The following is a 22,089-nucleotide window of genomic DNA, read 5'->3' as shown; positions in this document are numbered from 1 at the left end:
AATATAATATATATTATAACTGTTTTATCAAAGTAAGCAAACACGTTGGTGGGGTGGGGGTCTAGGTTTTCCCTAACCCTTCTCTCTGTGGGCCCTCTGCCAACCCCCCAAAGACCCTGGGATTCCACCCGATCTTTCCTTTGGGACTTGGGGGGGAAAGGGGAGGCTGAGCTCTGGAAATCCGGAGGGTGGGGCTTTGCAAAACAGCAACAACAACCCTGGACTAAGCCCCTTCGCCCCATTCCCCCATCCCCTGCAGGGCAGACTATTGGGTTTCTCAGATAGGTGTTTGGTTTTTGTTTCTTAATCCCGAATGGATCCTTAAGTAATCATTTTTATTTTCATTTCACAGAAAGTTTACTACTTTGTTTTCCAACTTTTTTTTTTTTTTGCTTCCAGGCAAATTAGTTTTCTATTGTTTCATATTTCTGTTGTTGTTTTTAAAACATTTTATTACTATTTTCCTTTTCATTTTTTTTTGTCTTCCCCCCCTTTCTTTCTTTCTCTCTCTCTCTCTCTCTTTTTTTTAAAGCAAGTCCATCTGAAAAAGCAGGCTTCCCCTCCCCCCGCGACGCCGTAGGTCAGTTGCAGCCATCGATATTCGCGGATAAGTTGTGCCCCCCGGGATTTTATGGTTTTTTTTTCGCGTTTTTATCTCTTTTTCTCTCTCTCTCTCTTTCTCGCACTCACAAGCAGGAACTTCACCGACTCGTTCTCGCGGCAAAGTGTCTCTTCCGGATTGGCGGGACACAGCAGAGCGAGTCAGAGCCCTCAGCCGCCATGAAGTTTGCTGGTTGTGGGACACTGTCTTGGTAGTTTTATTTCCTCTTCTGAAAATAAGACATTCCTGGGGAAGGAGGAGGAGCCGTAAAAAAAGGCAGAGGAAGAAAGGCAGTTTTAGAAACTCAGATATATCGTCTAATCGCCAAATGGCAATTAAACCTAGGCTGCGGTTGCCAAAATAGGTATGTTCAAGTTTCCCCCCCGATGGGATTACAGTCGTATCTCATGTTGCGTCCGCTTCAGGTTTCGTTTTTTCGGGTTGCGGACTGCCGAAACCCAGAAGTACCAAAATGGGTTACTTCCAGATTTAGGCAGTCGTGCATGCACAGAAGCACTGAATCGCAACCCGCTGCATCCCGCACGGATGACGTTTGCAACCTGAGCGTCCACTGTATTACTATTACAGTTATACCTCTGAACGTGGCAAACCCGGAAGTAGTTTTCCAGGTTTCGCCATGCACGCATGTGCAGGAGTGCTCTATGCACATGCGTAGAAGCGCTAAACTGCGCTGTGTGCATGCGCAGAAACGATCCTCCGGTTGCGAATTTCTCAGGATGTGGCCGGACCTCCGGAATGGATCCTGTTCACAACTGGAGGTACCACTGTATTATTATTAATTCCATTTCTATACTGCTTTTTTTTTTTTAAGAACAAATCTCAAAAGCAGTTTACAACACATTCAAACATCAAACAAGGTTGTTGCAGTTCCACAGAATCCTTTCACAGAGTCCAAGACAAGGATTTCCGCAATATTAGCCAATATTAGCTTCATCAGTAGTACAAACTCATATATGAAATCACAGGACAGTGGATCTTATAGCATAGTAGTAGCTGCTGTAACTACTCTGATGAAGCCTAGGATGGCGAAACTAGGCTAATATTCCAGAAATCCTTTTCTTAGACTCTGTGAAAGGATTCTGTGGAACTGCAACAACCTTTCGTGTGGATTGTTGGACTCTTATGAACAGACAGGTGGAATAGACATTTTCACATATATGGACCTTATGCATAAACTGATTAGAGAATGAACTGATTCACTGGGTGTAATGATTATAAAGGTTGCTCGTGCGTAAGTTGCCGCCACTCCTGGCTAGTGTGCCTGGTTAAGCCTTACCTGTCTGGACAGCCCTTCACTTCGTGGCTGCTTCAGTCGCTAGCAGAATCCATCAGTGGGCATTTCTTAAACCTTTTCCAGCATAAAAGCTGTTTGACACCAAGTCTCCTCCTACTCTCTCTGCGCGGAAGTCTTCTGCGCAGGGAGGGTGTGGGTAGCGGAGGACCCGTGCTCTCCCCGCTGGTCTCCGGCGAGGAGTCCTGGAGCCCCCTCGCCGATTCCCCCATCTGCCCCCCTTTATCCCTGGTGTTACGCCCATTTCCTTCCCCAGCTGATGAGCTGCCTCTCTCCCTGCTGGGCCCTTCTCCAGCATCGCTTGGGAGCCTTGCCTCTGCCTCTGGCTCTGATGTCAGTTCCCTGACACTGGGTCTTCTACTGTTTTCATTGAACTTTATGAGCTACTTCTGTTGAAATCTACAATGCAACGAATAGTATATATTATTTTTTCAAATGTACAGCCGGTTACATCTTGTGTGTTTACAGCTGTCAAACATGGCAGGCAGCGGCAGAGCCTCCACGCCCCGGGACAACACAACTGACCAGCGGGAGAAGGAAGGCACCATATTCAAGCCACTGGCAACCCGCCCCAAACCTCTCTCCACACGCACAGGAAATTGGGAGGAAAAGTTAGATTCTGCTCACCTGGGAGACAGGCAGAGTGAAGGAGGCACAGGCTACCGGAACAATCTGGTGAAGTCCCTCAAAGCCCAGCAAACCTGTTTGCACTCCTCGGCGCTGCAGGAGGAGAGAGGAAAAGAGAGAGGCAGCCGTTATTTGGGGAGGGGAAGAAGAAGCGCTCTGCGCATGGCCAGGAACCGTGCAGCCACACATTGCGGGGTGAGGCTGGGCTCAAAGCCAGCTTTCTGAGAGTGAGCAAACCAGACAGAGACGGGGAGCAACAGAGACCTGGGATGGCATGTCCAAATCCCCGCGCAGCTACAAAACAAACAGGGCAGAAAACTGAGGACCAGGAACTTGAGTCAGAGGTTAAGGAACTGGGCGTAGGTCTGTATAAATCAGTGGTGGTGAAGCTCAGGGCCAAATGTGTTGCGTGTGCGGAAATAGCCTCCTTAGTAGGCCAGATATTCCCAGAGGAAGCCTGGAATTCCAGTGCCCAAAATGGAACCCACCAAGCTCCCTCCTTTACTCGCACGCGGGAGAAAGGCTACCATGGGATCCCCAAAGACCAGGGCACCCTGCCCTCTGCCCACCAGGCTCTTGTTGAGCAAGCAAAGGTTCGCAGCAGCCCTGCATAAACCTCCTGCCCCAGGTGGAGGAGGCCCTGAATGCCGTGGGGTGGAAGGAAAACCCCGCAGGCAGGCAGGCAGGCTGGGGTGGCACTTGGTTGCCAAGACGTTTGCCAAATTGCCTGGCAAGGCGTGGCACGGAGGAACAGGCCAGGGCTCGCTTCAGCACACACCCACAGCAAAGGGGAAGGAGCCCTGGCAAAGCCGCAGGGCCTTGGAAGCAGATAGGGCTGGGCATGGGCCTGCCCGAGCCAGTCTCCCTGCGCTGGCAAAGGGCGCAGGACTGGGGCCAAGCAGCCTTGCGGTTTCCCCCTCCCAAAAGCCGCACAACCGGACTGGCAGGACCAGAAAAACCCGACAGGCAACCGAGAGGAGAGAGAGAGATCCCAGCCGAAGGGTTTTCCTCCACAGTTGGCACAGAAAGAGGGCCAGCATGACAAGCTATTTTAAAAAACATTTTTAACAGGCATAACACACACACACAAATTGAGATTGGGGACTGTGTGAGTCGGGGGGCTTCACTGGGTCCCCTATGAAATGAATGGCTTGTGATCCACACAAGGATCATAGTTTCATAAAGCCAGTGAGTGAAAACTGCTCAAGGAGGTGAAACATACAATCAGAGTTGGAAGGGAGCAAAGGGTGCCTGTCCAACCGGTTGATTTCGCTGGTTGTCCCTGGTCAATCCCAAAAAGCTCAACACCTCTGATTGATCTCGCCCCCTAAAACAAGCTCAACAACTCTGGTCAATCCAATGGGTTTATTTCAGCTAGGGCCAGTTTATTTCAACTAGGGCCAGGGCCTTTTCAGCACTGGCCCTGACTTAGTGGAACGCTCTGTCCCAAGAGATTAGGGCCCTGCGGGACTTGACATCTTTCCGCAGGGCCTGCAAGACAGAGCTGTTCCGCCTGGCCTTGGGTTTGGACTCAGTCTGACCCTTATGTTTCCCTCCCCTTATGGTTTTGATCTATGGGCTGCTATTAAAATGAGGCTGCATTTTAAACTGTATTTTAATAAACTGGTCTTTATGTTTGTTTGTTCTCCCACCTCCATTATGTTTTATTGTAATTTTATTGGTGTTAGCCGCCCTGAGCCCGGGTCTGGCCAGGGAGGACGGGGTATAAATAAATTTTATTATTATTATTATTAATAGTGGAAGTAGATCGCAGTCTCTTGGAAGGTGGACACCCCTGATCTAGTCCAAGGAATCTTGCTGCGTCTGATCACACACACACCCCACTTACTCTTGGTACCCCCGCATGACCAATCCCCCCACCCAGCTCCCCCCGACCACAGCCCTGAAGGCCACACTAACCTCGTGACCTGCTTGTGGAAGTCTGTCAGCTGCTTGTGCGTCACCTGCACGGCTCCCCCCGATGTTTCCTTTGGTAAGCCCTTCAGCGAGTTCTCCAGCCAGCGGCAGAAGGTCTGTGGCAGACACAGAGATGAGGGTGGGGAGAAAAGAAGGGGGAAAGGAGTGACTCCCAAGACAAGACCCTCCCAAGACTCCGCAGCAACACACAAAGCCTCAGGGGTTAGAGCACCTGCCATGAGTGCAGAAGGCGCCCAGCTCCACCCCCGAGTCCCCTGCCTGGAACCCCTGGAGAAATCCATGCCAGCCAGCACAGGCCAGTGGATCCCCAATCTTTTGGGGGCATCCCGCACCCCTTGGTTCTGTAAACTCATCGCCAGTGCCCCCCAACTTACAAAAGGTAAAAGTAAAGGGACCCCTGACCATTACGTTCAGTCGTGGCCGACTCTGGGGTTGCGGCGCTCATCTCACTTTACTGGCCGAGGGATCCAGCATACAACTTCCGGGTCATGTGGCCAGCATGACCAAGCCGCTTCTGGCGAACCAGAGCAGCGCACGGAAACGCAGTTTCCCTTCCCGCCGGAGTGGTACCTATTTATCTACTTGCACTTTGACATGCTTTTGAACTGCTAGGTCGGCAGGAGCAGGGACCGAGCAACGGGAGCTCACCCCGTTGCGGGGATTCAAACTGCCGACGTTCTGAATGGCAAGCCCTAGGCTCTGTGGTTTAACCCACAGCGCCACCCGCATCCACCTTTCAAAAAGAATGACGCAAAAGAGCAGTTTGCACGACCCGTCAAGGAAGAAGATAACCTACAATTCAAGATGGTAAGGACTGGCTGCATGCGGTTGATCCAACAAAACTGGACATGATCTAGCTTCTCAAAGTCCGGTAGTGTCAAGCTAGTGCCCAGAGGGAGGGCAGTGGCGGCTGATCTGTCAAAAGCCCAGTGCTCTCCCCACCCGGAAGGCCCAGTCCCAGCTTCCTCCTTACCGGCCTGTCGACCTGCATGATCTCCCACAGCACCTCGGCCACGTCCGGCAGGGTGTAAGGCGGCAGGCAGAAGCAGCTGGTGTGCAAGAGCTGGCTCACGAGCTGCTGTCCCAGCTGCGTCATCACCTGCGCAATGAGCTCCTTGCGCGCCTCAAAGTTCTCTTCGTGCTGCGGGGATAGAGAAAGAGAGGGGCGCACTTGCGGGGGGCCCTCGGAGCTGCGGAGGGCTTCCCACCCAGACCATGGGCCGCTCTCGACACCCCACTTCTGCTCCAGAGGGAGAAACCATCCTCATCCTCCCCTTCTCTGCGGAGCAGGCAACCTTGGAGTCCCCCTAAACGGCCTTGGTCCTGTATAGCTGAAGGAGCGTCTCCACCCCCATCGTTCTGCCCGGACACTGAGGTCCAGCACCAAGGGTCTTCTGGCGGTTCCCTCCCTGCGAAAAGCCAAGTTACAGGGAACCAGGCAGAGGGCCTTCTCGGTGGTGGCGCCCGCCCTGTGGAACACCCTCCCACCAGATGTCAAAGAGAAAAACAACTATCCAACTTTTAGAAGACATCTGAAGGCAGCCCTGTTTAGGGAAGCTTTTAATGTTTGATGCATTAAAGGTAAAGGTACCCCTGCCCGTACGGGCCAGTCTTGACAGACTCTGGGGTTGTGTGCCCATCTCACTTAAGAGGCCGGGGGCCAGCGCTGTCTGGAGACACTTCTGGGTCACGTGGCCAGCGTGACGAAGCTGCATCTGGCGAGCCAGCGTAGCACACGGAATGCCGTTTACCTTCCTGCTAGTAAGCGGTCCCTATTTATATACTTGCACCCGGGGGTGCTATCGAACTGCTAGGTTGGCAGGCGCTGGGACCGACCAACGGGACCACACCCCGCCGCGGGGATTCAAACCGCCAACCTTTCGATTGGCAAGCCCTAGGAGCTGAGGCTTTTACCCACAGCGCCACCCGCGTCCCTTGTTTGATGCATTACTGTATTTTAATACTTTGTTGGAAGCCGCCCAGAGTGGCTGGGGAGACCCAGCCAGATGGGCGGGGTATAAATAATAAATTATTATTATCATTATTATTACTTGCTTTGGTGTGGAAAGAGGCAGGCAAGGGGCTCTCACTCTTCCACTTCCCTTCGACTTCACCCCCAAGAACGTCAAAACTTAATAAAAATGATTTTTTTTAAAAAAAAAATACAGCTGTGTGTCTTGGCACCCTGTGTTAACGCGCGACCCCGGCGCCCGCCACTCACGTCGTTGGACACTCCCGTGTGGACGAGGTCACGCAAGAACTTCATGACGCTGCAGTTGGCATCGCGGTGGTCCAGGGTGGTGGCAGCGATGGCCCATTGCAGGATGGGGAGGATCACCTGGCTGCGCAGGAGGGTGATGGGGCTGCGCTGGATGAATCTGCCAGGGGGAGGCAGCAGCGGACGGTTAGGACCCCGGCGGCCGGTGAGAAAAAAGAAACCCCTCCTGCGTGTCAATGCCTGATAACAGCTCTTCGGATCTGGGTCCTAGACACCCCCAACCCCATTCCTGATTAGGGTCCCTTCCTGTCCCGAGGGCAGCGGAGCCGCAACGATAGCGGCCCCTCCGTTTTTTGCAACCTCTTTCCTCCAAGGTTCAGGAACACTGACCTTTACATTTGTAAAGGCATTTGTGCTCCAGCGGGCCTCTCGGGGGGGATACGAGACTGAGGTTCAGTCCCTGCTGGGATTTGGAGCAAACCGGACCGAAAAAACCTGCTTTGGATGGGAAGTTCCAAGGCTGGCCTGGAAGCAAGGCAGCCAGGAGCCAAGCGCAGGGTGTGGGGTACCTGGTTGCCAGCCGGAAGAGGTCGTCCACAGTGTCCGGGTGGTTCTGGAGGCCGTTGGGTTGCTCGATGAGCCTGAACGTGGGCACGCACAGAGCCTGGAAGGGCAGAAGGAAGCCTTTAGCAGTTAGGTAAAGGTAAAGGGACCCCTGACCGTTAGGTCCAGTTGCAGACCACTCTGGGGTGTACAGACCTGGGCTTATTGCATAAAAGCTTATTGCATAAAAGTAAGGTAAAGGTAAAGGGACCCCTGACCGTTAGGTCCAGTCGCAGACGACTCTGGGGTGTACAGACCTGGGTGGGAACTAGCTTATTACATAAAAGTAAGGTAAAGGTAAAGGGACCCCTGAGCATTGTGTCCAGTTGCAGACGACTCTGGGGTTGCGGCGCTCATCTCACTTATTGGCCGAGGGAGCCGGCGTACAGCTTCCGGGTCATGTGGCCAGCATGACTAAGCCGCTTCTGGCGAACCAGAGCAGCGCACAGAAACGCTGTTTACCTTCCTGCCTATTTATCTACTTGCAGTGGTGTGCTCTGGAACTGCTAGGTTGGCAGGAGCTGGGACCGAGCAGCGGGAGCTCACCCCGTTGTGGGGATTTGAACCACCAACCTTTTCATCAGCAAGTGCTAGGCTGTGTGGTTTAACCCACAGCGCCACCCGCGTCCCTCCAAATGCATGCCCCCTGTAATACAAATATATGGGGGCGGCAGCAATGTTTGGAACAACGGGCGCAGTTTCTGCCGACCTTTTTCAGAAAGGGCATCCAAGGCTACAAAGGACTAAAACATTCTTGGAGGTCCCTGCCAACGCTGCAATGCAATGTTGGAATTATTATTATTATTATTATTATTATTATTATTATTATTATTATTATTATTATTATTATTTAGATTATGCTAGTAGCTTTGCAAGAAGTTTTGGAAGGTGAATTTTTTGAAATATTGCAAAAAAAAAAAAAAGACAATGAGGTGTATTATTAGTTAAGGATAATTAATGGTAATATGAAATTAAGAAATGCATAATAAGTGACAAAGAAGGGAAAATCATCAGAAGCGTTGATGAAAGTCCAAAAATATTGTATAAGATGAGAAGCTATGTTGCATGAATGCTGGAATTAATACGTTAAAAAATTAATAAAAATGTATATAAAGAAAGGAATTATTATTATTATTATTAGAATTTATATACCGCCCTATACCCGGGGGTCTCAAGGCGGTTCACAGAATAAAATCAAGATATAAAACCACAAAATACCTAATAAAAACAAAACCAACCCAATAGCCCCCCCCCCCACCGAAAAACACATGGGCATAGGATGTAAATGGGATCAACCCAAGGCCTGGTTAAAAAGGAGTGTTTTTGCCTGGTGCCTAAAGGTTTATAATGAAGGCGCCAGGCGAACTTCCCTGGGGAGAGCATTCCAGAGACAGGGAGCCACTGCAGAGAAGGCCCCGCTCTCGTGTTGCCGTCCTTGCATTCCTTCCCCAAAGGTTACGTTCAAAGGGAATCTGGAGGGAACGCCTCTGAGCATGGGCAGAGCTCGTCGGGCCAGGACAAGTGCGGCTGTTTCGCAGCATCCGTTTGGACCAAGACCAGGAAGGGGCCTCCCCAGGCCAGAACGAGCCCCAGCGAAGCCGTGAGGAAGCCCTGGGGGCCAACCTACCTGCAGCATATCGAGCAGTCCCTGGCGACAGCCCTCCTCCATTCCGTACTCATCCACAAGGATGCTGCCCAGGTAGAGGAAGCAGGAGTGCTGGTGCTCCTGGTAGACGCTCACCATCTGCCGGGGGGGGGGGGGAGAGAGAAGCAGAGGTCAGCAAATGCGGAGGATCCTAGAGCCAAAGCAGCAGCCCAGTGGACCGAGTGGAGCTGCTTTCTACCTACCCTTCGACAGAAGGTCCCAAGGCAAGAGACAGCGGTGAGAAAACAGGTGGCATTTTAAACACTTTAAACCACTCACAAGGAGAACACCAGGGTGGGTTCAAAAACATCTATCGCAGGTGCCCAAAGGGGCTGAGAAGAGGAGGCGCATATTCAGCAGGTGCAGATCTGCACTGGCTCCCAGGACATTTCCAAGCACAATTCAAAGTGCTGGTGCTGACTTTGAAAGCCCTAAAAGGCCTCAGCCCAGTACAGTGGTACCTCGGGTTAAGAACTTAATTCGTTCCGGACGTCCGTTCTTAACCTGAAACTGTTCTTAACCTGAAGCACCACTTTAGCTAATGGGGCCTCCTGCTGCTGCCACGCTGCCGGAGCACGATTTCTGTTCTTATCCTGAAGCAAAGTTCTTAACCCAGGGTACTATTTCTGGGTTAGCGGAGTCTGTAACCTGAAGCGTATGTAACCTGAAGCGTCTGTAACCCGAGGTACCACTGTGTCCCTGAAGAAGCGTCTCTACCCAGACCATGGGTCACTCTCGACACCCCACTTCTGCTCCAGAGGGAGAGACCATCCTCATCCCCCACTTCTCTGCGGAGCAGGCAACCTTGGAGTCCCCCTAGACGGCCTTGGTCCAGTATACCTGAAGGAGCGTCTCCACCCCCATCGTTCTGCCCGGACACTGAGGTCCAGCACTAAGGGCCTTCTGGTGGTTCCCTCCCTGCGAGAAGCAAAGCTACAGGGAACCAGGCAGAGGGCCTTATTGGTGGTGGTGTCTGCCCTGTGGAATGCCCTCCCACCAGATGTAAAAGAGATAAGCCACTACCTGACATTTAGACAGTTAGTCGCTCTGAGCCCAGCTTCGGCTGGGGAGGGCGGGATAGAAATAAAAAATTATTATTATTATTATTATTATTATTATTATTATTATTATTATTATTCCTTTAGCGATTCCTGCAAGGCAGCGGGTTGGTCTTCATGGCCCCCTGGGGTCCCTTTCCGAGGCCATTGTTCTAGGGCGTTTACCTGGGTGACCAGAGGCTGCAGGAGGGCCGCCGAGCCTTTCCCCACGCAGCGGACAGCGAAGCGCAGGCACCGGCAGCAGCGCTCCACGATGCGGTTATCGGCACGATGCTTGTTCAGGGTCTCTGACAGGACTGGCCAGATCTGGGCGGAGGAAGGAGAGCGGTTACGGAGGGTTTCCTTTACGTCGGACGGGGGTGGCTCGCCTGGCCTCCGCTCCCTGGAAACCTAATCCCACCGGCAGCAGCCGGAGCGGCACATTCCACAAGGTCAGCACTAGCAGGGAGAAAGGGGCCAGGCCCCAGTCTGCCAAAGTATTCAGGCCGCGGGGCTTTGCTTATCTGCCCATCTGCGGAAAGACCAGGAGCGTGAAAGCCTGACTGGGGGGGATGGTGTGGGGCCAGGGCAGTGGGCCAAGGCACCAGGGCTGCAAAGGGTGGGCCGCAGGGTCAAATGCGCACACAGAGCGCCGGGGCAGCGCGATGGCAAAAGTCTGGGGCTGGGAATCCGTTCAGTCCCCAGTTTAAATATCACCATCAATTCATTAGGTAAAGCCTTGTTTCAATGCCCCGCCATCTGGGGAGAAAACTGACCTCCCCTTTACAGGGGTTGTTGTAAGGATTACAGAGGTAATGTACGTGAAGCGTAAGGACTACAGAGGTAATGTACGTGAAGCGTAAGGACTACAGAGGTAATGTACGTGAAGCGTAAGGACTACAGAGGTAATGTACGTGAAGCGTAAGGATTACAGAGATAACGTGTGTGAATCCTGAAGAACATGATAAAAATATACATGACATTATTATTACATACAGCCAGCCACCCCTTACCATGGGGGGCACCACAGAACAGGGGAAACGAGTAAGTAAAGCCCTCGGCTACCTCCCAACCCCACCCCTTGGCGGTGCTCCATCCGGGGTGAGGAGGAGACAAGGTCAACTGGAACCTGGAGCCAGATATCCCTTCCAAGCACCACCTGTGCAATGACGGCTGAAGTGCGCCACAGAGGGCAAGCCCACATGGGTGACCCGGGCAAGTAAGCCAAGCAGCTTCACCAGTCGCCCTCTGGAGTGAGCAGGGGGGCTTCTCTACCTACCTCCTGGATGACTTCTCCACCTACCTCCTGGATGACTTTTTGGCACGGGTGGGTCTGTCCATTTTCGACAATAGGATTGGTATGCCTGCGGGGAAAGAGACGGAGGGGTGGAAGGGAATTCGTGGGCGAGCTGGGCTGGAGAGGCAGGTGCCAGCTGCTCTTCCACTGGCAATGCTTAACGGGACAATTGCCCCGGGGAAGGAGGACTGCAAAGACACAGTCCCCGCCTTCCCAAAAAAGCAAACCAGCAGAGATCTGAGAGACGTGTGGCTGACATGTTGGCCCATCCTGAAACCTTAAGAGGTGGGGAAAGGGCCCCTTGCAGATCTAACCGCACCCCCAAAAGGCAAGACCTTAGGGTGGAGCTGGACAGAATCAGCTGCCAGGAACCAAGTGCAGGGGAAGGAAAACACAAAAGTACTTGGATATGTGGAGAGCTGGAAGACAAACCACCTTTGGACAAAGGCTGAAAACAGATCGCTGCTTCCCAAATCAGGCAACAGATATAAAGTCAGAGAAGCAAAAACAGAGCTTCAGAGTTGGGAGACAAGGCTGGGTGAGGAGAGGCCCTTGTAGATTTAGACAGCAGCACAGCAGGAGGAGAGAAGGGGCATTTTACACACCCGGCAAACTTCTCTCTGCTTTCCTTATAGTTCACTTTTAGCTGCTATGGCTTCTGCCAAACGATCCCAGGGACTGCCGTTTGGCAAACCCAGAATTCTCCCAGAGATCCCTATGTGGGCCTCTTTGTTGCTCCCCATCCTGCTCCAGAAATAAATGGGTTCATGGGGGGAAAGGTAAAGGTAAAGGTACCCCTGACCGTTAGGTCCAGTCGTGGACGACTCTGGGGTTGCGGCACTCATCTCTCTCTATAGGCGAGGGAGCCGGCGTTTGTCCGCAGACAGTTTTTCCGGGTCATGTGGCCAGCATGACTAAGCCGCTTCTGGCGAACCAGAGCAGCGCACGGAAACGCCGTTTACCTTCCCACCGGAGTGGTACCTATTTATCTACTTGCACTGGCGTGCTTTTGAACTGTTAGGTTGGCAGGAGCAGGGACCGAACAACGGGAGCTCACCCCGTCGCAGGGAATCTAACTGCCAACCTTACGATCGGCAAGCCCTAGGTTCTGTGGTTTTAGACTACAGCGCCACCCGTGTCCCTTTCACGGGGGGAAGGGAGCGGCTATTAAACTAGCTGAAGCTCTGTTGTGCGGCTCTTCCCAAAGGAGCCTGGACAGAAGGATGAGAGAGGAGGGAAGTTGTGGGGGGAGAAGGAGGGAGGAGGCAAGCAGAAGACTGAAGTGGGAGGCGGAGGAACGTTATCTGGGGCTCTCCCCCCACTGCCACAAATTCACTTCCCGACCACAGAATTTCAGCTCCGTTGGCGCAGGAGTCGAGTGAGTGTCCGGAAGGATCGTGATCGAAGACGTCCAGAGGAAGATGCACCCGCTGTTTCAGGTGAGCAGCCTGATGGCTATCATCGTCCCCCAACCCCATGGGTAGGGGGAGAGAGCCCGGTCCCCAAAAGCTTCTTACCTAAATATAACAGCAAGGCGATCTAGGGGCACAGTGGGGTCTGAGGAGAGGCCATTGCTCGGCTCCTGAGAGAGCAGCTGGGGAAAAGAGAAGACACACAAGACGGCTCAGGGAGGGACGCGGGACTCCCCTTCCTCAAGGAGGGTGGCCAAGAAAATGTTGCCTTGTTGCTGGCACTTGGGGAGGGGGTCTCCATGTTCAAGCCGCACGTGGGAAGACCACTGGTGGGCACCAAGAGTGCCAGCGGCAGTCCCTGAGCCAACCTCTCGCCCCGATTGTGCGGCTGATAATTTGACGCGCGACTTGGGGGTGGCTGGGAGCGACATACTTTATTAAATGGGGCTGGCGTTTCCAGAGGCAACCCAAGACGACCACCACTTCTATGACTTAATTTGTTACCCAAACGTCATCAGCAGATCCAGCTTAAAATTCAGTTATTAAAAACCGTTGGAAAAAACCGAACTACAGTGGTGCCCCGCAAGACGAATGCCTCGCAAGACGGAAAACCCGCTAGATGAAAGGGTTTTCCGTTTTGGAGGTGCTTCGCAAAATGAATTTCCTATGGGCTTGCTTCGCAAGACGAAAATGTCTTGCGAGTTCCTGCAGGTTTTTTTTCCTCCCCCCCCCCTTTTTCCCAAGCCGCTAAGCCGCTTATCAGCTGATCCGCTAAGCCGCTTATCAGCTGATCCGCTAAGCCCGCTAAGCCGCTAATAAGCTAATGGGCTTGCTTCGCAAGACGAAAAAACCGCAAGACGAAGAGACTCACGGAACGGATTCTTTTCGTCTTGCGAGGCACCACTGTATAGTCAAAAGAACAGGCAGGGGGTCCTGAAAACAAGGTATCTCAGGTGCCAAGGCTCAATGGACAGACGTGCGTCTTCAGAGAATGCCGGAAGCTGAGCCATGAAGGTGCAAGGTGCACCTCTGTGGGGATTCCCGCAACTTATGGGGCTGCTACAGAGAAAGCCGCCTCCTAGGCCACACCGACCCCCAACTACCCAGAGGGCCCCCTTTGCTAATCCTAACACTTGAGAGGTTCTGTAGGGAAAGAGATGGTCTTTTGGGACAAGGCTTACCCCCTTTGAGCAAAACAAGCAAAATGTGTGTTTTTTAAAAGCGCTTGCCTTTCTTCCAAACGACAAGGGCTTTCTTCCAAGTCCTCCTTTACCAGTTTGTGTCCCAAAGCTCATTTTCCCCAGGAAACCCTCCCTCCCTCCAGGTAAGGCAGCCACGCTCAGCCGGCCCTCGTACCTTTTTCAGGGCCATCACCTGAACGGCACAAAGTTCACTGAGACACGCAGAGATCTTCTCCAGCGGGAGCCTAGCCAGCACCAAGGCAGTCCCTGGAGAACAAGGGGAGAGGCGGGCACTTCATAAACCAAACCAGCCCAGGGACCAAAATCAGCCTGAAACGGCCGAACTCACAGCAGCCCTCTGGTGTCTCCCATTTCCCCCTGAGAACCAGTGTGATGTAGTGGCAAATGGGGATGACTAGGATGGGGAGGGGAGACCAAAGTTCAAACCCAGAACTAGGAGGGGGGAGACTGGTTTCCCGATTCTGTAAGGCCCGTAGCTGAGGGGTAGAGAATCCACCTTGCATGCTGCAAAGTCCCAGATTTAATCCCCAAGTCGGAGTGGGAGAGACCTTGGCCGGAAACCCTGGAGAGCAGCTGCCGGCCAGTGTGGACAACACTGAGGTGTACTCTGCACTTAGCTAAACACTGCCACCACACTCTGGTTGTAGAAGACAAGCATGTCAGCGAGGAGGCTACGCTGTGCCAGTATTCCTGGCATGCTAGCTTTCCAGAGGCAAGGGGCCTTCAAAATATGCTGTGCTGTTGCAGGAGGACACCAAAGACGTGGTCCAGGGAAGCGTCCTCTCCTCCCCTGTGGGGCTGCCCCCCCCCCCCCCGCCGCTGCTATCGCAGAAGGAGAACATACCTTTCAGGAGCCCCACAGCTGCTTCGGGCGAGAGCATGAAGGAGTCCAGGGAGCGGGCGATTTCCAGCAAGCCGCTGAAGTGCTGAGCCATGTGGTCCCGGCACACAGAGCAGATGTTGTGAATGGCTTTGGCCGCCACCGAAGCCAAGGACTTCTCACAGAGGCCTTTCATCAGGTAGCCAAGCACAGGATCTGGTGCAGGGAGAGAGGGCAGCAGAGGGAGAATGAATGAATCTTTTTCTTCTATTATTAGTATTAGTAGTATTAGTTCCACCCTACATCCGAAGATCACAGAGCGGTTCACAACATTGCAGGGCCTTCAAGACAGAGCTGTTCCACCTGGCCTTTGGTTTGGACTCAGTGTGACCCTTATTTTTCCTTCCCCTTATGGTTTTGATCTATGCGCTACTTTTAAAATGAGGCTGCATTTTAAATTGCATTTTAACCTGTATTTTAAAATGGGTTTTTTTTCCTATTATGTTAGCTGCCCTGAGCCTGCCTTTGGCCAGGGAGGGCAGGGATTAAATAATAATTATTATTATTATTATTATTATTATTATTATTATTATTATTATTATTATTATTATTATTAAAATACAAAATGAGAACACAATATGCATAATAAAACAAAAACAAACTGATAACACTCCCCCCGCCCCACATACCAACTGTGTCCAGGGCAGCTGTTTACCAGCTCCATCTGGTGCACAGGATGAGACCCTACCTGCCCGCGGACTGTCACGCCAGAGTGGTGCATGCTCTAGTTATCTCCCGCTTGGACTACTGCAATGCGCTCTACGTGGGGCTACCTTTGAAGGTGACTCAGAAACTGCAATTAATCCAGAATGCGGCAGCTAGACTGGTGACTGGGAGTGACCGCCAGGACTACATAACACTGGTTTTGAAAGACCTACATTGGCTCCCAGTACATTTCTGGGCACAATTCAAAATGTTGGTGCTGACCTTGAAAGCCCTAAACGGCCTCAGCCCAGTATACCTGAAGCAGCGTCTCTACCCCCATTGTTCAGCCCGGACAATGAAGTCCAGCGCTGAGGGTCTTCTGGCGGTTCCCTCCCTGCGAGAAGTGAGGTTGCAGGGAACCAGGCAGAAGGCCTTCTTGGTGGTGGCGCCCGCCCTGTGGAACGCCCTCCCTTCAGATGTCAAGGCAATAAGCAACTATCTTACTTTTAAAAGACATCTGAAGGCAGCCCTCTTTAGGGAAGTTTTTAAATGTTTGATGCTGTATTGTGTTTTTAATATTCGGTTGGAAGCCACCCAGAGTGGCTGGGGCAACCCAGCCAGATGGGCGGGGTATAAATAATAAATTGTTATTATTGTTATTGTTATTAATATTAATATTATACCTTCTACTAGATTTTATTGCACTTTCTGCACAGGATGAGACCCTATCTGCCCGCAGACTGTCTCGCCAGAGTGGTGCATGCTCTGGTTATCTTCCGCTTGGACTACTGCAATGCGCTCTACGTGGGGCTCCCTTTGAAGGTGACCCGGAAACTACAACTAATCCAGAATGTGGCAGCTAGACTGGCGACTGGGAGCAGCCGCCAAGACCATATAACACCGGTCCTGAAAGACCTACATTGGCTCCCAGTACGTCTCCACCCCCATCGTCCAGCCCTGATGCTAAGGCCCAGCTCTGAGGTCCTTCTGGCGGATCCCTCGCACTCACCAAGGAAATGGGGGTTCCTGTCCACAACTTCGCTCATTTCGCCAACCAGCTCGATGCTAGTGTAGCGGACAGCCGTGTGCACCGATTCAGGCAGGCGTACCACCCCTTCCAGCACCTCCACCAGCGTTGGGTTGTTCTCCCTGCGGGCAGGAAACGGCAATTACTCCACAGCAACAACAAAAACAAAGCTCTGCAAGCAGCTAGTCCATAACGGGGCCTGAGCGGAGAGCCTCGCTTCCGCAAAGAGGGCAGAAAGTGCCAGCAGAAAGAAAGGTTTCACGTCTCTAGTCCTCACCACGGAGAGCGCAGTGAATTGGTTTGTGCCAACCTGAACTTTTTCTACCCACTTGTACTTTAAAGAAGAATGGGAACTTTTTACAAACTATTTAAAAAGACAACAAAATGAACTGGACTCCTTGGCAGGTTTCGAATACAGTGGTACCTCTGGATGCGAACGGAATCCGTTCCAGAGCCCCGTTCGCATCCAGAAGCGAACGCAACCCGCGTCCGCACGTGTCACAATTTGCATGATGCGCATGATGTCATTTTTATCGTCTGCGCATGCGCGAGCGGCAAAACCCGGAAGTAATGCGCTCCGTTACTTCCGGGTCGACGCAGCGCACAACCCGAAAATACTTATTCCGAAGCTACTTCAACCTGAGGTATGACTGTAAACATACACAGATTTATTGATCAAAACAAAAAAAAATTCCTTCCAGTAACACCTTAAAGACCAACTAAGTTAGTTCTTGGTATGAGCTTTCGTGTGCATGTATCTGAAGAAGTGTGCATGCACACGAAAGCTCATACCAAGAACTAACTTAGTTGGTCTTTAAGGTGCTGCTGGAAGGAATTTTTTTTGTTTTGACTATGGCAGACCAACACAGCTACCTATCTGTAACTAGATTTATTGATGGTTAATATAAAGTAAAGGTGACCGACTCTGGGGTTGCGGCACTCATCTCGCTTTATTGGCCGCTGAGGGAGCCGGCGTACAGCTTCGTGTCATGCGGCCAGCAGGACTAAGCCACTTCTGGCGAACCAGAGCAGTGCACGGAAACGCCGTTTACCTTCCCGCTGGAGCGGTACCTATTTATCTACTTGCACTTTGACGTGCTTCCGAACTGCTAGGTTGGCAGGAGCAGGGACTGAGCAACGGGAGCTCACCCCGTCGCGGGGATTCGAACCGACCTTCTGATCAGCAAACCCTAGGCTCTGTGGTTTAACCCACAGTGCCACCCGCGTCCCTAGGTTAATATAGTGGATAGATAATATAAGGATGTATACAATTTTACAATATGCAGAGAACAATATGAGTTGAGAAATCAGAGAGAGGAGCTGAGGGAAGTCTTGGGGGAGGTCAAAATAAAGAAGATGATTTGTTTTGATAATTTGTTATGTTGATATTTTAATTATTATTATTATTATTTTAAAATGAGCTTTTTCTATGGTTTATTACAGTAGATCATGGCATGGGTTTGACCCAAAGGCCACTGGCTGGTGACTAGGATACACCCACAAATGCAAAAATGAATTCATGATCTGTGCCCGCCCCCTCCAGGACGGTGCTGGCGGTACTCACTGGTCAACGCTCTTGGCTATCGAGGCCATGATGAAGAGCACAGCTTCCGTTACTTCCCACGGAGGGTTGCCCTCTTTCAGGGTAGCATACAGCTGCGAAGAAGAAAAAAATTACAAGAATTAAGTATTCAGGGACATGAGCTTTTTCGTTGGGCGCACCTTAGCCATAAAGTCACTGTTAGGGTGGACTTTCCGGCCAGTTCGAAAGAGGAGCAGATAGGGTTTTGGACCTCAAGGACAGCAAAGAATTCATGCAGTCAAAGTGGATGAATGACTGCGGAAAACAGAAGGGTAAATGGCTTTTAAGAGGGCCCCAGGGACCAATATAAGGCATGCCAGTGAAAATGGGTTGTACTTTGTAAAAAAAATTATTTAGCAGGATGTATATGCTGCTCAATCGAAATAATCTCCTTTAACCAGTGGTTCCCAAACCTTTTATCTCATGGATCACTTGGGAATCGCTAACTGTCTTGGCAAACCACTTAATATTTTTTCTGCCACTGTAGAAAATTGTAATGAGCTGTGTTGTGTGGTTTTGTATTTTTACACACACCAGGAACCCCTGAACGAAGCTCACAGACCACTGATGGTCTGCAGAATTGGGGAACCCCTGCTCAAGGAAATTTACATAAAAAGCAGTCACTGAAAATAGCAATAAAGGCAGACTCGAAAAAGAGCGGAAATCATTAAAATTATGAAATAAATCACATTGGGTGGGAATCAACTACAGAGTTGCATTAGCTCAGCAAAAGGACTCCTGCCCCCTTCTTCCTCAAATCTGCTCTGCAGGACTGGGTGAACCCCGCAGATCAGCACCCATGGAATGATCACCTTAGCGCTACTTTGAATTCCACCCTTTAAAAATAAATAACAAACTCGAAATTAATGGACTACGCAGAATTAGATAAGATGACAGGAAAGATTCGAAGCCTGTGGGGCCAGAGATTCACAGAAGATTGGAATAAATATACGAACTATTTGAAGAGCAATTGTAATCAACAAATTACGCTAGTAGGACTACAAGAAGTTTTGTAAGGAGAAATATATGAAGTACTCCAAAGAAGAGAAAGAAGAGATATGAGTTATGACATTTAAATGTAATAGTGGAAGTAAGAAATGTATATTAAGTGGAAAAGAAATGTATATTAAGTGGAAAATTTTCAGACGTGATTGATGGAAGTCCAAAAATTGTTTAAGATATAAACATATGTTTAACAATTGTTGAAAATGATATGTTAAAAAACTAAGAAAAGCATGAATAACTATACAAATAACTATACAGTGGTGCCCCGCAAGACGAATGCCTCGCAAGACGAAAAACCTGCTAGACGAAAGGGTTTTCCGTTTTTCGATGCGCTTCGCAAGACGATTTTCCCTATGGGTTTGCTTCGCAAGACGGAAACGTCTTGCGAGTCTTGCGATTTTTTTCGCTTTCCCCCCCTTTTCTAAGCCGCTAATAGCCTTTTAGCCGCTAAGCCTTTAATAGCCGCTAATAGCCTTTTAGCCGCTAAGCCGCTAAGCCTTTAATAGCCGCTAAACCGCTAATAGCGCTAATCCGCTAAGTGGGTTGCTTCGCAAGATGAAAAAACCGCTAGACGAAGAGACTCGCGGAACGGATTATTTTCGTCTTGCGAGGCACCACTGTACAAAAGCAGGAATTAACATGTGGACATGCACTGGGAAGCAAAGTGCCTTCAACTCCTCCACCCAAACCACCCTCAAAAGCCAGAAGTAGACGCCAGCGGCATTTCGGGTACCCACACCAGACCAACCTGTTCCCCTCTCACCTGGGCAAAACACTCCACAGAGCCAACCAGGAAGATCAGGTCCTTCACGAGGTCTGACACTCTCATCCGGAACTCTCCAAAGTCGTCCGTCTCCTCGGGGATTCCTTCCTAGCAGAGGAAAACAAAGGAGGGAAGAGGGAGTGAGGGAGGGAGCGTAAATAACTACCAGCACCTCCTGCGGGCCAAGTGCAAAGGAGGCGCAGGGGTGTTTGGGGGCCAGGAAGGAGAGGAGGGCTTACGTGGTCCGGATCCAGCTGGCAGTGCCGAGCCAGGGCGTGGAGGAGCCTCTGGATGTAGGCCTTGAAGATGCTGTGGATGACAACGTCCTCCGTCTTGTACAGGTGCTCCCCCAGACGGTACCAGAAGTTGAAGGAAATCTCCACCACCTGCCATGGGCAGGAGACCCATTTATTTATTTATTATTTATTTCCTAGCATTTTTTTTTTTAAAAAAAAACCCTTTTCTTTACATTTATCATCATCATAGACCCAGCCACTCTGGGCAGCTCAAAGCATATATAAAAACAAAGTAAAATATCAAACATTGAAAACTTCCCGATAAAGAGCTGCTTTCAGATGTCTTCTGAAAGTTATGTAGTTCTTTATCTCCTTGACATCTGAAGGTGCCACTACCAAGAAGGCCCTCTTGCCTGGTTTCCTTTAACTTTGCTTCTTGCAGTGAGAGAGCCGCAAGAAGGCCCTCGGAGCCAGACCTCATTTGTTTGTTTTAGTACATAAGAAGGTACATTAAAAGTTCCCAATAAAGCAAACGTAGAAAGGGACATCTAGAACTAAATATATGGGAACAGATCTAGAACTAAATATATGGGAATGCGGGTGGTGCTGTGGGTTAAACCACAGAGCCTAGGGCTTGCCGATCAGAAGGTCGGCAGTTGAAATCCCCAAGACGGGGTGAGCTCCCGTTGCTCAGTCCCTGCTCCTGCCAACCTAGCAGTTCGAAAGCCCGTCAAAGTGCAAGTAGATAAATAGGTACCGCTCCGGCGGGAAGGTAAACGGCGTTTCCGTGCACTGCTCTGGTTTGCCAGAAGTGGCTTAGTCATGCTGGCCACATGACCCGGAAGCTGTACACCGGCTCCCTCGGCCAGTAAAGCGAGATGAGCGCCGCAACCCCAGAGTCATCCGCGACTGGACCTAGCGGTCAGGGGTCCCTTTACCTTTTCCATACCAAAATCAGAAGACCCTTTTAAACTGTTCCTCCCTCTCTCTCTCTGTGCAACACGGCATCACCCAGCACCCTCCTGTTGCCTGAATGGCCCGCCCTGCAGGTGCCTCCACCATGCCAACAACCCGGAAATTGAAGGGGCAGGAGGGGCAGCCTTCCTACCTCGTACTGCGGGTGACCCGCGCATATCAAGAGCAGTTCTATTGTCCGCAGGTCCCCCAGGCCTTGGCCTGGGGTGCAGACAATCTTATCCAGAAAGGTCTCGCACAGTTCCGTGAAGATCCGGCAGTAATTGAGAACTCTGAAGGGGGGAAAATGAGGGGTAAGCAGCGCTCCAAGTCAGCAAGTCACAGCCTTTGCCACTGAAATGCCCATCTCAGGCAGGAAGGGCAACAGGGCAACGTCATTCATTGCCCGCCTCCCCATTATTTACCACTGTCTCCTGCTCCCAGATCTGCGCTGGCTGCCACAGCCCCCCACCTGCCCAATGGGAAGAGGAACAAGCTCTGCAGGAGGTCTGCATGCAGGTCTTTGGCAACTCCAATTTAGAGAAAAGGCGGGTAAGAGGTGCCACGTTAGAAGTTTATAAACTTAAGCATGGCACAGAGGAAGCGGATAGAGAAAAGGTTTTGTCCCTCTCTCCGATTTCAGGACAGGTAAAAAAAGTAGTTCTTCACATAGCGCATAGTTACAGCTTGAGAATGTTAAATATCTAGACAGACACTAGAATGGTGTAGTTTTTAAAAAGCCAGAGTTAGAGATGGGAAGGCCGGGGGAGGAATTGGGGGGGACTGGAAACCAAGTTTTTTTCTGTTTTTTTCCAAATGACCTTGGGGAAAAACCTGTTCCCCCCCCCCAATTTTTCTGGTTTTTCCCATCTCTAGCCAGAGCGTACATTTCTTAACAGGAATAATAATAATTTATTATAATAATTTATTATTTATACCCCACCCATCCGGCTGGGTTTCCCCAGCCACTCTGGGCGGCTCCCAGAAGAATATTAAAATATAATTATTCCTCCAGTATTAAAAGCTTCCCCTAAACAGGGCTGCCTTCAGATATCCTCTAAAAGTCCGATAGTTGTTTATTTCTTTGATATCTGGTGGAAGGGCG

At 50.8% G+C, this 22,089-nt stretch overlaps 1 protein-coding gene across 2 annotated transcripts in view; it reads right to left on the bottom strand.

The window, feature by feature from the left end:
* Positions 1 to 491: 491 nt before the first annotated feature.
* TNPO3 (transportin 3) overlaps positions 492 to 22,089 on the bottom strand; it is a 43,991-nt gene continuing 22,393 nt past the window's right edge. The window contains exons 7-23 of one of the 2 annotated variants that reach the window (XM_028745804.2): positions 21,139 to 21,277; positions 20,034 to 20,180; positions 19,795 to 19,902; positions 18,009 to 18,100; positions 16,427 to 16,566; positions 14,737 to 14,928; positions 14,047 to 14,138; positions 12,796 to 12,872; positions 11,261 to 11,345; positions 10,168 to 10,308; positions 8,927 to 9,043; positions 7,266 to 7,360; positions 6,700 to 6,856; positions 5,452 to 5,619; positions 4,461 to 4,573; positions 2,541 to 2,633; positions 492 to 847 (exon numbers count right to left, since the gene is read on the bottom strand). In XM_028745804.2, coding sequence (XP_028601637.1) covers positions 2,573 to 2,633; positions 4,461 to 4,573; positions 5,452 to 5,619; positions 6,700 to 6,856; positions 7,266 to 7,360; positions 8,927 to 9,043; positions 10,168 to 10,308; positions 11,261 to 11,345; positions 12,796 to 12,872; positions 14,047 to 14,138; positions 14,737 to 14,928; positions 16,427 to 16,566; positions 18,009 to 18,100; positions 19,795 to 19,902; positions 20,034 to 20,180; positions 21,139 to 21,277 — 1,924 coding nt within the window. In that variant the 3' untranslated portion in view covers positions 492 to 847; positions 2,541 to 2,572. The remainder of the gene's footprint in view (positions 848 to 2,540; positions 2,634 to 4,460; positions 4,574 to 5,451; positions 5,620 to 6,699; positions 6,857 to 7,265; positions 7,361 to 8,926; positions 9,044 to 10,167; positions 10,309 to 11,260; positions 11,346 to 12,795; positions 12,873 to 14,046; positions 14,139 to 14,736; positions 14,929 to 16,426; positions 16,567 to 18,008; positions 18,101 to 19,794; positions 19,903 to 20,033; positions 20,181 to 21,138; positions 21,278 to 22,089) is intronic. The other variant, XM_028745805.2, reaches the window with a different exon arrangement.

Source organism: Podarcis muralis, chromosome 10, assembly GCF_964188315.1.
Source record: "Podarcis muralis chromosome 10, rPodMur119.hap1.1, whole genome shotgun sequence".
Classification (NCBI taxonomy): Eukaryota; Metazoa; Chordata; class Lepidosauria; order Squamata; family Lacertidae; genus Podarcis; species Podarcis muralis.
The sequence above is the reverse complement of the archived record's forward strand: the minus strand, read 5'-3'. Positions and strand labels throughout refer to the sequence as shown.